Genomic DNA, 15000 nt, shown 5'->3' on the forward strand with positions numbered 1-15000 from the left:
TCCATGTAAATTTTCCATGCAGAATAATGCTCCTATTACATGTGTGTTGCCGGGCAATGGCGTTATATCTTCTGCACCCCTTTACAGACACAGAACGCAGCTACAGTAACATGTCCACAGTGACAATTAATATCTTTAATAATAGTTGGTCAACTTCTTAAGTTCAACGTTCTGATCTGTTGCATCAGCCTTATTGCTTGAAAACAAAATCTATGTACAGTGGTATGATTTTGGGATATGTCGTCCCACAACTTTCCCAGAGTCATTTTGGAATATTTCTTTCTCACACAGAACGACAAGCCACTCATGAATTAAAAGAAAAATAATAGTTTTTACATAGTGGCGCAGCCAGGTCCACAATGAAGGAGAAAGAAGTGATGAGGGCTCTGTGTAGTGTTGAAGCAGGAGAAGAGGTGAGGGCTCTGTGTAGTGTTGAAGCAGGAGAAGAGGTGAGGGCTCTGTGTAGTGTTGAAGCTGGAGAAAGAGGTGAGGGCTCTGTGTAGTGTTGAAGCAGGAGAAAGAGGTGAGGTCTGTGTAGTGTTGAAGCAGGAGAAGAGGTGAGGGCTCTGTGTAGTGTTGAAGCAGGAGAAGAGGTGAGGGCTCTGTGTAGTGTTGAAGCAGGAGAAAGAGGTGAGGGCTCTGTGTAGTGTTGAAGCAGGAGAAAGAGGTGAGGTCTCTGTATAGTGTTGAAGCAGGAGAAAGAGGTGAGGGCTCTGTATAGTGTTGAAGCAGGAGAAAGAGGTGATGAGAGCTCTGTGTAGTGTTGAAGCAGGAGAAAGAGGTGAGGTCTCTGTATAGTGTTGAAGCAGGAGAAAGAGGTGAGGGCTCTGTGTAGTGTTGAAGCAGGAGAAAGAGGTGAGGGCTCTGTATAGTGTTGAAGCAGGAGAAAGAGGTGAAAGAGATGAGGTCTGTATAGTGTTGAAGCAGGAGAAAGAGGTGAGGTCTCTGTATAGTGTTGAAGCAGGAGAAAGAGGTGATGAGGGCTCTGTGTAGTGTTGAAGCAGGAGAAAGAGGTGATGAGGGCTCTGTAGTGTTGAAGGAGAAAGAGGTGATGAGGGCTCTGTGTAGTGTTGAAGCAGGAGAAGAGGTGATGAGGGCTCTGTGTAGTGTTGAAGCAGGAGAAGAGGTGAGGGCTCTGTGTAGTGTTGAAGCAGGAGAAACAGGTGAGGGCTCTGTGTAGTGTTGAAGCAGGAGAAAGAGGTGAGGGCTCTGTGTAGTGTTGAAACAGGTGAGGGCTCTGTGTAGTGTTGAAAGAGGTGATGACGGCTCTGTGTAGTGTTGAAGCAGTAGAAAGCGCTAAAGTCTAACCTCCAGCTCTGCTGACCAGGGGTCAGTCTCAGTAAAAACGTTCCCATTGGGAACCCATTAAAGACCACATTCTTCACTCTTCTACTGGGTCAGTGCGATGAACCCACAAGGCTCTGCCTCTGTTGGGATAGCCTGATTCACGCTAAGAGTAACAGCTCTAACCTGTGTGTGAACCCACCCACCCTCTCCATCCACCAATCGTAGTTGAGAATAGTCAGCTAGCTAGCAAGCCAATGCTTTGTCTAATAGCTCAAGTGCGTGGTTACATGACCAATCACTGCTGTCAGGTGACATTGGTGCCTGGGAGGGCTATCAGCAAAACAACACACATCAAAGACTGTTTATATAGACCTTTTAACATGGCTGCCATGTGCGTCATGCTTATGCTGTTGAAATTGGACGGATAAGGCATTTCCAATACGGTATTGTAAGCAAAATGCCAAATTTACACTTACCACACTTATCGAAATTGTGCTGTTCCATGATTGCAGATCAATGTTCTCTCCAATAGGCCTTTAGCATTTGCAATTTGGCTCCTGGTGTGCTGCTTTTCCACTGTAAACAGTGCTGTGAGGATGACGTGGGCTTTGTTTACCTAGCCTCCCAGACAAAACAATGTCAAAGTGAAACTCAATCGGTGAGGTAATTTCATGACTTTTGTAGGTGATGCTGACGCAAGACAAAAACTGTACAATATTTCATCAATACAGCTTTGGAAAAAGAAATCTGACAGCCATGGCTGACCCTGTTTACAGAGTGGCAGGAAGGGACCCCTGGGGGAGTGTGGACAGACTGCACACATGGTGTGTGTTTGGGGGGTTGGAAGAGGGAGCCAGGATTTGTTGTTTTCAGTGTAAAGGAGCGGGAAGCGGATGCTGCAGGATCCAGCATTGGACCAGGGCCTCGACTTCTCTCTACTGTACCTTACAGTGCATAGACTTACTCATATGTGATGAATTAGAGCTGCTGGCTTGTGGAGAGAGGCCCCTCTGTGTAACACACACACACACACACACACACACTGATAGCAGATGCTGTACAACTTTTGAATGGGGTGGAAGGTGGAGGAAATGAGGCCTGTGTTTTGGAATGGATGTTATTGTGTTTCCTCTTGGGGTTCTGTTTCTCTGTGTGTGTGTTCCTCTCCCCACTAGGAGATGAAAGCTCAGAACACACACATAATACATTGAAGTCTCCCTGCCAAAAACCCCTATAGAGGAACTGACTGAGGACTCAATAACATAATACACTTATTTAACCTCTGTGCCAAAACCACCCCAGAATTCTTGAAGACAACCTGATAACACAATTACGTCAAGAAGCGCAGCATCTGAATAGTGATGTTGTCTATAATAATATAGGCCTATGGTATTATATACGATAGTTATTACATTATGTAAAAAAGGGAGAGATGAAAAACTATTGAAGTTTAAGTCAGTCACTGATATGGTACACGGTGGAAACCAAATAGGAGAACTTAATAGGTTCTTATTGACCCTGCCATGCGCATACAGGCACCAACATACACACTCAAAGTTATAGCAGAGGGGAAATTGTACTTGGTTTAATGATTATCTCAATATAATATGAAACTGTTTCGCACCACTAACATCAAAGGCTGGTTTCAATCACGATGTGTGAATTTACGATGGGGGTGTGGAGTTTATTGTTCAAGATCGCTCAAACTAGGTCGGCTCAATGTGTGTATCATAGAATCTTTGCCTCTGATAGTAGTTGACCCCTTTGCCACTTTGTGCTGCGTAATGTGAGCTTGGAGTGTGTGAGGCTTTGGGGGACGGGGCCAGAGAAGAGGGGTGGAGGCAGAGCTGAGCAGAGGTTTGCTGCGTCTCACTTTCCATATGCCAGGAAGAGAGAGGAGCAATGTTCCTCTGCCGGTGTGCGTCGCTGGCTCTGGGATATAAATAGCTGTCTTTGAGTAGGAGAGCTGCAGAGGGAGGGCCATGGCGCCAGGGCAGAGCTGAGTGCCAGGCAGCGTTCCCGGGTAGTGGAGAGAGGGCGGGAGGATGGCAGGAGGAGGGATCGGCTCCAGCCCAGCCCTCTGCACACACTCTGGTTTAAAACAATTTTTAAAAAAGAAAATTTTAAAAAGCATTATGGAGGAGAAAAATATTGAGAAACTCTTTACATATCATTTATTCATGGGCGCTCGGAAGCAACCTCTCCACATGAAGACGGGGAAGTGGATACTAAAGAGAATAGGGATAATCCAGTAGCATGGCTGCATGGAGATTCAGCAGGAGGGAACATTAGCACACCACTCCCTGCATAACACTAGCACACCACTCCCTGCATAACATTAGCACACCACTCCCTGCATAACATTAGCACACCACTCCCTGCATAACATTAGCACACCACTCCCTGCATAACACTAGCACACTACTCCCTGCATAACACTAGCACACCACTCCCTGCATAACATTAGCACACCACTCCCTGCATAACATTAGCACACCACTCCCTGCATAACACTAGCACACCACTCCCTGCATAACACTCACACCACTCCCTGCATAACACTAGCACACCACTCCCTGCATAACACTAGCACACTACACACTGCATAACACTAGCACACTACTCCCTGCATAACATTAGCACACTACTCCCATGCATTAAGACCACTCCCTGCATAACACTAGCACACCCCTGCATAACATTAGCACACCACTTGCATAACACTAGCACACTACTCCCTGCATAACATTAACAGACCACTCCCTGCATAACATTAGCACACTACTCCCTGCATAACACTAGCACACCACTCCCTGCATAACACTAGCACACTACTCCCTGCATAACATTAACACACCACTCCCTGCATAACATTAGCACACCATTCCCTGCATAACATTAGCACACCACTCCCTGCATCACATTAGCACACCACTCCCTGCATCACATTAGCACACCACTCCCTGCTAGCACACCATTCCCTGCATCACACTAGCACTCCACTCCCTGCTATCACACAATTCCCTGCATCACACTAGCACACCACTCCCTGCATCACACTAGCACACCACTCCCTACTAGCACACCACTCCCTGCATAACACTAGCACACACTCCCTGCATCACATTAGCACACCCCTCCCTGCTAGCACACCATTCCCTGCATCATACTAGCACACCACTCCCTGCTAGCACACCATTCCCTGCATCACATTAGCACACCACTCCCTGCAAGCACACCATTCCCTGCTAGCACACCATTCCCTGTATCACATTAGCACACCACTCCATGCAGCACACTAGCACACCCCTCCCTGCTAGCACACCATTCCCTGCATCACACTAGCACACCACTCCCTGCAAGCACACCACTCCCTGCTAGCACACCATTCCCTGCATCACATTAGCATACCACTCCCTGCATCACATTAGCACACCATTCCCTGCAAGCACACCATTCCCTGCTAGCACACCATTCCCTGTATCACATTAGCACACCACTCCCTGCAAGCACATCATTCCCTGATAGCACACCATTCCCTGCATCACATTAGCACACCACTCTCTGCATAACACTAGCACACCACTCCCTGAATCATACTAGCACACCACTACCTGCATTACACTAGCACACCACTCCCTGCTAGCACACCATTCCCTGCATCACACCGACAGGGTGTAGTATGTATGTTGGGTAGGGCAGTAGGGCTGTTGTCCAGACGTGCCATATCCCTGAAGACATTCCTCAGCTGTTACCGGGAGTCATGAAGCAGAGATGTTTGTCTCCTGTCCCACAGTAAAAACAGTTTTGCTGGCATTGCACAATATAGGAAAACCTATAATTCTCCCCATGTTTATTGTAATCGAGATGGATTAATGTTATTGACATCAAGACATTGATTTCAATTAGGAATGTATTGTGTGTGAATAAGGGATTAGCTACTTAACTTGCTTAGTCTCGCTTCCGTAGGCCTGTCTTTCACCCACATTGACCACTATCTCTCTCACCCTATGGATATGGCAATGAAACACCCTAAACTTCCTGGGAAGAGAGTGGGTCTGGAGCAGGGGCATTATTCTGCACACTTCCTCACCTTTGAAACCAAAGTGCAGGTGTAATTGTTGAAAATGGGGAGCCTGATGTACTGCTAATGGGAGCATTGTGTGGCAGTGTGGAAATGTGTTTTCTGTGGAGACGAGTGACCAGGTGCTAATGTGTCTCTTTCCATCTCCCCCTCTATCTCTCTCACTCTCTCCTTTGGCAGACGGTCGATGACGATGCGATGGAAGCGTGAATGAGGTTTGGCGTGGCGATAGCTGAACGATGCCCAAGGGTGGGGGTTCAAAAACCCCCCAGCTGGAAGACTTCCCACTCAACACTGACATGGTGGAGAAGCAGAGTGGGAAGAAGGTAAGAAACACACACATACTGACACAAGCCCTTTACTGCTCTCGCTGCTGAGTCCTGCATCTAGGGGTCATGTCCTCATTACACAGTAAAAAGTCATTATGGACTTAATAAACAGCTCCATGGGAGTTGGCATTCAACTGGCTAAGAGCCCATTGTCGCTTTTTTTAGGATTATTTCTTATGACTGAGGTCCCAATGTTGGGCGTGGGCTATGGTAACATTTCTACAGTGAAAGAAAACACTTGTTGAGAACACTTCAAATTCGTGAAGCACCGATATGACATTTTTGGCCAATATCAAATATTTTCCTTGGCAAAAAAACAGATATTTACAGTTTTAGCAGCTTTTTAAGCATTCTAGTACAGTTAAATAGTTAGCACACACACATGGACGCAGCGGTCTAAGGCACTGCATCTCAGTGCATGAGGCGTCACTACAGTCCCTGGTTAAAATCCAGGCTGTATCACATCCGGCCATGATTGGGAGTCCTATAAGGAGGCGCACAATTGGCCCAGCGTCGTCCGGGTTTGGCCGTCATTGTAAATAAGAATTTGTTCTTAACTGACTTGCCTAGTTAAATAAGTCACACCCACACCACACTGACCAAAAAGTTATTTTATTGGCATTTACGTTTGTCCCCATTACCAGTAAAACATAATTAAAACCCATTTCTTTCTTTTAGTTGCTGTGCTGTTTCATCGTTCATTTGTTCAGTCGTTTCATTCCTAATCAGGATTTCTCATACTATGGAATGCCGTTTGGGTCTTTGCGTGTCAAAAAACACTACTTGACATGTCAAATAAGCTTGTTGACCAGTCAGGACCTGAATATAAATTTTTCACGTAGTTATTGCACATTGATTACACTATCACTCGTATTTCATATGTCACAAAGATTAATCGATATGAATGCTATGATGCTGGTAAAGTTGTCTCGCACACCTACAGTGCTGGTTGTAAAAAAGCTAGCTAGCTCATGGATGCAAACAATGTTCTTCCCCAAAAACATAGCAAAATGACAATCTGTTTCAGTAGCTATAGTTAGCTAGCTGTCATCATTTAAAATAACCATAATTAATAAAGACATTTCTTGTTTGATTAATGGTGGTCGGACCCATCTATGTGAAGCTAGCTACAGTAAGGATTAGCCACAATAGTGGACTTAGCGGTTAGACTTCAAAATAAAAGTATGTCATTGACAGTGATGCAAATGAATCAACAAATTACATAATTGAATAGATCATGCTAAACGAGGTTGAAACGTTGTTATATAAAATCAACAAATGACAATTTGTTAATTTGACCAATCTGTTGAAATCACACTGGATGTATTAGACTTAAGAATTGCATTGGGGGCATACTTATTTCACTGTACAGCCTTACCTGTGGATTGTGGATCAATGACATGGGGTATCAGTCTACTCAGTGACTCCCAGAGAACATTAGCATCGTATCTCTTATTATGGGACTCTAAAACAACTGTGAATTGAGCCACATTTATTGTCAACCTATATGTATTGAACACTATGCCTGAGGAAAAACAATATATTGGGTATTGAGTAGACTGATACCCCATTTCATTGATCCCCAATCCTTAGGTAAAGCTGTACAGTGCAATAGGCTGACTGGGGAGGTGATGTCACACAGTCACAGTCCCGTGATAAGAGCTACAATGCTAATATTTGCGTAAACTCTAAACAATTGTGTTCTGTGGGTGTTTCCGAGTAGACTGATAACCCATTTCATTGCTTCACATTCCAACCTTGTTTAACATTATCTAGTCTAAATATGGCATGATTCCACCAATTGTAACCTTCTGCATCACTTTCAAAGAGTTACTTTTATTTTGAAGACAAACCGCAAATTCCATTATTGTGCCTAATCCTTATTGTGGCTAGCTTCACAACACGTAACCTGGTCTGGTCGAACCTCACTAGCAAGAAGAAGCTAGCTGGTTGCTTATAACGTTAGCTTTGGGCAACAAAGCTAAGTAGCTGACTAGCTATTTATTTTCATGAACTGAAGTTCAATTTCAATAGGTTAACAACAAGTGGCTACCTAGCTAATGCTTACTCACAAGGATTCCTAAATCATTGCTAAGAATAATGAAAATGATTGCAGTTTCTACTGGTCATTGTTTTCAGGCTGGTTGTATTGGTGCTAGCTAGGTACCAAGCTAAAGCTAGCTACCCCAGAAATTGTGGTCAAACAAAAAAAATGCTTCATTACCAACGTGGTATTGTAAACGCATCATTCGTGGCCGGTGTTTGCTTGTTTGCATACTTTTTTGTACAGCTTTGACAGTGCTGCTGATAGTAGTGGTGGCGCTTGGCTTGCACATGAAAATTCAGAACACACAACATTCTATAATAGAACTGTGTTATTTGACGTGTCAAAATAAAAGCGTATTTAACGTGTCAAATAGTGTTATCTTTTTTGACACGCAAAGACCCAAACGACGTTCCATATTATGTCGTGAAGCTAATAGCAGCGACGCTATTGCTGTGGAACTCCGGTAGGGAAACGTGACCAGTCGGCGAAAGCCAACATCACCCACGGCAGAGAACGGTTGATTGTCAAGGGCAATGAATTCCATTATCTTGGCGTTAATGGATTTCCCCTTTGAGTTGTCTCGCTGAAATGTTCTTACTCTTTCAAATGACTGCTGGACTTGTTGACTGCTCGATCCACACAGCAGACATTGTGGGCTAGGTTAGGAATGCTGTGTTGCACTTGTAGCGCTACATTTTACGTGGCGTCATTACGTCATGTACCTACGTCATATAGGTATGAGCGGTAGCTATGACATCATTTTTTAAAATCTTACATTAAACTAAACCGATACCGAAGTTGGCATTTTTAGCTAATTCTGGCCGAATCAAATACAATTTTATTGGTCACATACACATGGTTAGCAGATGTTAATGCGAGTGTAGTGAAATGCTTGTGCTTCTAGTTCCAACAGTGCAGTAATATCTAACAAGTAATCTAAAAATTCCCCAACAACTACCTAATACACTCAAATCTAAGGGGTGAATGAGAATATGTACATATAATTATATGGATGAGCGATGGCTATGCCGCATAGGCAAGGTGCAGTAGATGGTATAAAATACAGTATTTACATGTAATGTAAGATATGTAAACTTTTATTAAAGTGGCATTATTTAAAGTGCCATTGTTTAAAGTGACTAGTGATCCATTTATTAAAGTGTCCAGTGATTGGGTCTCAGTGTAGACAGCAGCGTCACTGAGTTAGTGATGGCTATTTAACAGTCTGGTGGCCTTGAGATAGAAGCTGTTTTTCAATCTCTCGGTCCCAGCTTTGATGCACCTGTACTGACCTCGCCTTCTGGATGATAGTGGTGTGAACAAGCAGTGGCTCGGGTGGTTGTTGTCCTTGATGATCTTTTTGGCCTTCCTGTGACATCAGGTGCTGTAGGTGTCATGGAGGGCAGGTAGTTTGCCCCCGGTGATGCGTTGTGCAGACCACACCACCCTCTGGAGACCCTTACGGTTGTGGGCGGAGCAGTTGCTGTACCAGGCTGTGATACAGCCCGACAGGATGCTCTCAATTGCGCATCTGTAAAAGTTTGTGGGATTTAGGTGACAAGCCAAATTTCTTCAGCCTCCTGAGGTTGAAGAGGCGCTGTTGCGCCTTCTTCACCAAACTGTCTGTGGAACTTAAAACTTTCCACCTTCTCCACTGCTGTCCCGTCAATGTGGATAGGGGGGTGCTCCCTCTGCTGTTTCCTGAAGTCCACGATCATCTCCTTTGTTTTGTTGACGTTGAGAGGTTATTTTCCTGACACCTCACTCCTAGTGCCCTCACCTCCTCCCTATAGGCTGTCTCGTCGTTGTTGGTGATGATCAAGCTGTTGTGTTGTCTGCAAACTTGATGATTCTGATATGTTCACTGATATATCGTGCATCCCCACTTAAAATACAAGTTGGCAAAATGCACTATGTCAAACAGTTGTTATTTTGTTTTTTTACCGATGTGAATTATTGTAACACTTGCAACTTATACACGTGTCCCGCTCTCTGAAACGTTCCTTGCTAATGTATTGAATGCACTATGAATACCATCACACAACCCTACCCTTTAAATACAGACATGCTTTCTGTGTTTCTAGATGTAGCCTAGAGCCAGGGAAATGGCTGTATGTAGTGTTGCATCAGCTTAATGACTCATGATATAGCAAAGGTTATGTGCTTTAGCCAGCCAGCTATATATGACTCATCTGAGTAGGTAGTCCAGGTTTTATCTATGAAGTAATCTTCTTTGTTTTTGACCAATGAAGTGGAGGCTGCTGGCACTGTGTGGCAAATGTAGATCCTCATGCATCAAACACAGCATTACGTTCCTGGGCAGGCAGGCCACGGCATTCTGCTGCAGTCAGCCTGACACCGAGACACTCAGACAAAACATGAGAGATTAGTTCCTAGAGATTTTCTCCCTAGGTTCTATGTTAGACCACTGAACATCATTTCCCAGAAGTGGATTCTAATGAACGGAGCTGTTAATTAGATGTGAGCAGAGTTGTAATGGTAACGTAATAACAGGTGTCATTTCCTGTGTTATTGTTTCTCAACATGGTTGTGATACTAGGGATTAGGGAGACATTTCAGTGGGGTTTTCCCCTAGGTAGTGGGGAGAGCTGTCCCTTTAAATGGCAGCTAAAGCCAGCTTGTGTTTTTGTGGACGTGTTGCCAGCATGGACAGCCACAGTGGGCTTAGACGCAGAATGATGACGTCATGGTAATCAATGGTTCAGCAGCAGCAGCAACCCAGAGGTGCAGCTTTACGCGCGTCTGCTATGTACAGCCTTCCGAACCGAATTGCATCAGACTCTGGGAGGGAGAGGAGGAGCGAGAGCATTGCTAGGAGACCAGTAAACACGGTCTCTCATGAAGGCAGCCTTGAAGCAGTGGCTCACAGCTGTCTTTTTAATTCAGCTCTCTTTTCTCCGCGTGTTGCAGCAAGACTAGCTCTGCCTAGCGCTAACGCCTCTTGTCTGTCTTGACATGTTGTTTGTGTGTGTGTGTGTGTGTGTGTGTGTGTGTGTGTGTGTGTGTGTGTGTGTGTGTGTGTGTGTGTGTGTCTATGTCAGCTGTCTGTATACTGTGTACTGTCTTTCTGTTTGGAAATTCCTCCTACATGTAGACCGACAAATAATGTGTCTCGTTCCCTCCCTCCCTCTCGCTGGTGTACAGAGTTACTGCTAAGCCTAGCTCTAAGCAGCAGGAAGAGCTTGCTGTGTGTCTACACTGTACTGTAAGGGTGACATCATAGTCTCATGACTGTAGGAGTGCTGGGGGCTGGGACTTGCCAGGGCGGGCTGCAGAGCGAGCCACTGTACAGCAGTGGGAACTAGCCTGAGAAAGAGAGAGTGTTCTGTTGCTACATTCCACCTCTTATCTGATCGGATTCTGCGTCTCCGCTCTGTGGTAAACAGCCACCTACACAGAGCTCTTTAATTAGCCTTCCTTACCACAGACGGCACCCGGCCGACAACCCAGCTGCTCTGGCCCTCTAAATCTAGCGTTTAGAAAAAGAGGCATTACATAAGGTTTTATTTATTTGTTTTATAATCGTTTGCGATGTTTTTAATTATAGCAATCATTCAAATCTGGGTTCACAGAGTTCTAATACAAACTAAAACCATCAGGTTGCAGTTAATAGCCTGGTATTTGAATATATAAGCAGTATATTGTATAGAAGAGATATATTTTCCTGTCTTTGGAACACTACACTAAAATCCTTGCTCCTTTTTCTTATGAAGTGTTAGATCTCCCTGCTCCTTAGAGCTAAATGTGAGGAGGGTGTTTCGTGTGAGAGCCGAGCAGACAGGCCCCGATCAGAGCTGCTGCATGGCCCTTTAACAGCAGTCTTTTGGGCCAGGCAGGCCGAGGGAGAGGCAGCGCTGTACTGTGCTGTATAGACAGAACGTCAGCCGGAGGGAGCCGTTGGTGCCGGAGCAGGCCGCTTGCTGGCGGGGGGACGGGAGCTTCTGATGGGTTCCAGTTGCCGTGGACCACAGACCCCGGGGGTGTTACCGCTCCTTCCATCTCTCTCTTTCCATTTGGGACTGTCTGCCTCTGCTCTCTGCTGCCGGAACACAGAGAGGAAATTCCATGGAAAAGTCACGCTCTGCAAATCCCCTAATCGCTGGAAGTCTCTAGACGCTGCAGTGTAAAGCTTTGGGAAACACAGCTGCCGCCTGCCTCTCTTTTTGTGTCCCTCAGTCAATGTGTCCTGGCCTGGATGGCCTGTGTCCCTCTGTCTCTGTCTGTTCAGGCTCTGTCTTCTCCCAAATGCTAAGGGAAGTCTCCAACGTTAGGCCAAAGCTTGGCACTCGTCTAGAGGAAGTTCTATAAATATCCTTCCACATCAGCCCTTTCATTTTAATCTACAGTTTTAGTAGCTAGTAGTGTACCCCATAAATGATCATCTGTGTGTCTTTACTGTTATAGCTGTGCAATATGGTGTTCATGTTTTATTTTTTTATTTGCCAGGATAAAGTATTGTCAAACAAGACTCCTAAATTGGACCGCAGCGATGGCGTCAAAGAGATGAAAGAGAAAGCATCCAAGAGGAAGCTTCCCTTCACAGTTGGAGCCAATGGAGACCAGAAAGATTCTGACTCAGGTAAGACTGGAGGGGGAGGGGATGTTACATCACTTCCTCAGCCTGGCAGTGCATGCTGGAAGAATTAAATGAAATTACATTTAGTTTTTTTGTAGAGTTTTTTTTTTAACCTTCATTTAACTAGGCATGTCAGTTAATAACTTCTCTGGGATATGTGGGACAATAGCCTCCCACCTCGCCAACAGCCAGTGAAATTGCAGGGCGCCAAATTCAAAACAACAGAAATACCATAATTAAAATTCCTCAAACATACAAGTATTTTATGCCATTTTAAAGATAAATTTCTTGTAAATCCAGCCACAGTGTCTGATTTCAAAGAGGCTTTACGGCGAAACCACACCAAACGATTATGTTAGGTCAGCACCTAGTCACAGAAAACCATACAGCCATTTTCCAGCCAAGGAGAGGGCTCACAAACATCAGAAATAGCGATTAAATTAATCACTAACCTTTGATGATCTTCATCAGATGGCACTCACAGGACTTCATGTTACACAATATATGTGTGTTTTGTTCAATAAAGTTAATCTTTATGTCCAAAAACCTCATTTTAAATTGGTGTGTTATGATCAGAAATGCATTGTCTCAAACAAACATCCGGGGAAAGTGCAGAGAGCCACATCAAATTACAGAAATACTCATAATAAACATTGATAAAAGATACAGGTGTTATATGTGGAAATATAGATAAACTTCTCAATGCAACCGCTGTGTCAGATTTCAAAATGGCCTTACGGCGAAAGCACACCTTGCGATTATGTTAGGTCAGCGTTAGCCACAGAAAAACATCCAGCCATTTTCCAAAGAAGGAGAGGTGTCAGAAATAGCGTTATAAATATTCACTTACCTTTGATGATCTTGACCGGAACGAACTCCCAGGAATACCAGTTCCACAATAAATGTTTGTTTTGTTCGATAAAGTCTCCTTTTTGTTTGCGCATTTAGCCCAGTAATCCAAATGCATATAATCATTTGTTCAGACGAAATGTCAAAAAAGTTCTATTACAGTTCGTTGAAACAGGTCAAACGATGCATAGAATCAATATGTAGGATGTTTTTAGCATAAATCTTCAATAATGTTCCAACTGGATAATTCCTTTGTCTTTAGAAATGCAATGGAACGCAGCTACCTCTCACGGGCACACGCGTGATCAGCTCATGCCACTCTGCCAGATCTCTGGCTCAAACAGCTCTCTTTCTCTCCCCCTTCATAGTAGAAGCCTCAAACAAGGTCCTAAAGACTGTTGACATCTAGTGGAAGCCTTAGGAAGTGCAATAAGACCCCATAGACACTGTATATTCGATAGGCAATGACTTGAAAAACTACAAACCTCAGATTTCCCACTTCCTGGTTGGATTTTTTTCTCAGGTTTTTGCCTGCCATAGAAGTTCTGTTATACTCACAGACATCATTCAAACAGTTTTTAGAAACTTCAGTGTTTTCTATACAAATATAATTATATGCATATTCTAGCTTTTGGGCCTGAGTAGCAGATAGTTTACTCTGGGCACCTTTTTATCCAAGCTACTCAATACTGCCCCCGAGTCCCAAAGAAGTTTAGAACAAATTGTTATTTACAATGACGGCCTAGGAACAGTGGGTTAACCTCTCTGGGATATGTGGGACGGTAGCGTCCCACCTGGCCAAAAGCCAGTGAAAATGCAGAGCGCCAAATTCAAATAAATGACTATAAAAATCAAACGTTCATGAAATCACACATGCAAGATAGCAAATTAAAGCTACACTTGTTGTGAATCTAGCCAACATGTCAGATTTCAAAAAGGCTTTTCGGCGAAAGCAAACGATGCTATTATCTGAGGATAGCACCATATAAACAAAGAGAGAGAAGCATATTTCAACCCTGCAGGCGTGACACAAAACGCAGAAATAAAAATATAATTCATGCCTTTGACAAGCTTCTTTTGTTGGCACTCCAATATGTCCCATAAACATCACAAAAGGTCCTTTTGTTCGATTAATTCTGTCTATATATATCCAAAATGTCCATTTATTTGGCGTGTTTGATCCAGAAAAACACCGGTTCCAACTTGAGCATCGTTACTACAAAATATCTCAAAAGTTACCTGTAAACTTTGCCAAAACATTTCAAACTACTTTTCTAATACAACTTTAGTTTTTTTTTAACGTAAATAATCGATAAAATTGAAGACGGGATGCTCTGTGTTCAATACAGGAGTAAAACAAACTGTAGCTAGCTTTCTGTTAACGCGCCACTATCTAACAGTACACTTCAAGTGACCCTCGTTCAAGATGGCCGTACTTCTTCATTACACAAAGGAAAAACCTCAACCAATTTCTAAAGACTGTTGACATCCATTGGAAGCGATAGGAACTGCAAGAAGGTCCTTTAGAAATTTGGATTCCCAATGAAAACCCATTGAAAAGAGTGACCTCAACAAACAAAGAAATCTGAGTGGTTTGTCCTCGGGATTTCGCCAGCTAAATAAGTTCTGTTATACTCACAGACATGATTCAAACAGTTTTAGAAACTTTTGTTTTCTATCCAAATCTACTAATAATATATCTTATCTTCTGGGGATGAGTAGCAGGCAGTTGAATTTGGGCATGCATTTCATCCGGAAGTGAAAATTCCTTGTCAGCTCAGGGATTTGATCTAGCAACCTTTCTGTT

General features: G+C 43.9%; 1 protein-coding gene across 1 annotated transcript in view; it reads left to right on the plus strand.

Annotated features, from left to right (window-relative positions):
- The window catches only part of LOC112263582 (ankyrin repeat domain-containing protein 11), a 138327-nt gene that overhangs the window by 95749 nt on the left and 27578 nt on the right, over positions 1-15000 (plus strand). The window contains 2 exon segments of the mRNA XM_042330868.1: positions 5552-5697; positions 12215-12347. Coding sequence (XP_042186802.1) covers positions 5611-5697; positions 12215-12347 — 220 coding nt within the window. The 5' untranslated portion in view covers positions 5552-5610.

The sequence above is a fragment of the Oncorhynchus tshawytscha genome, linkage group LG12, assembly GCF_018296145.1.
Source record: "Oncorhynchus tshawytscha isolate Ot180627B linkage group LG12, Otsh_v2.0, whole genome shotgun sequence".
NCBI classification, from domain to species: domain Eukaryota; kingdom Metazoa; phylum Chordata; class Actinopteri; order Salmoniformes; family Salmonidae; genus Oncorhynchus; species Oncorhynchus tshawytscha.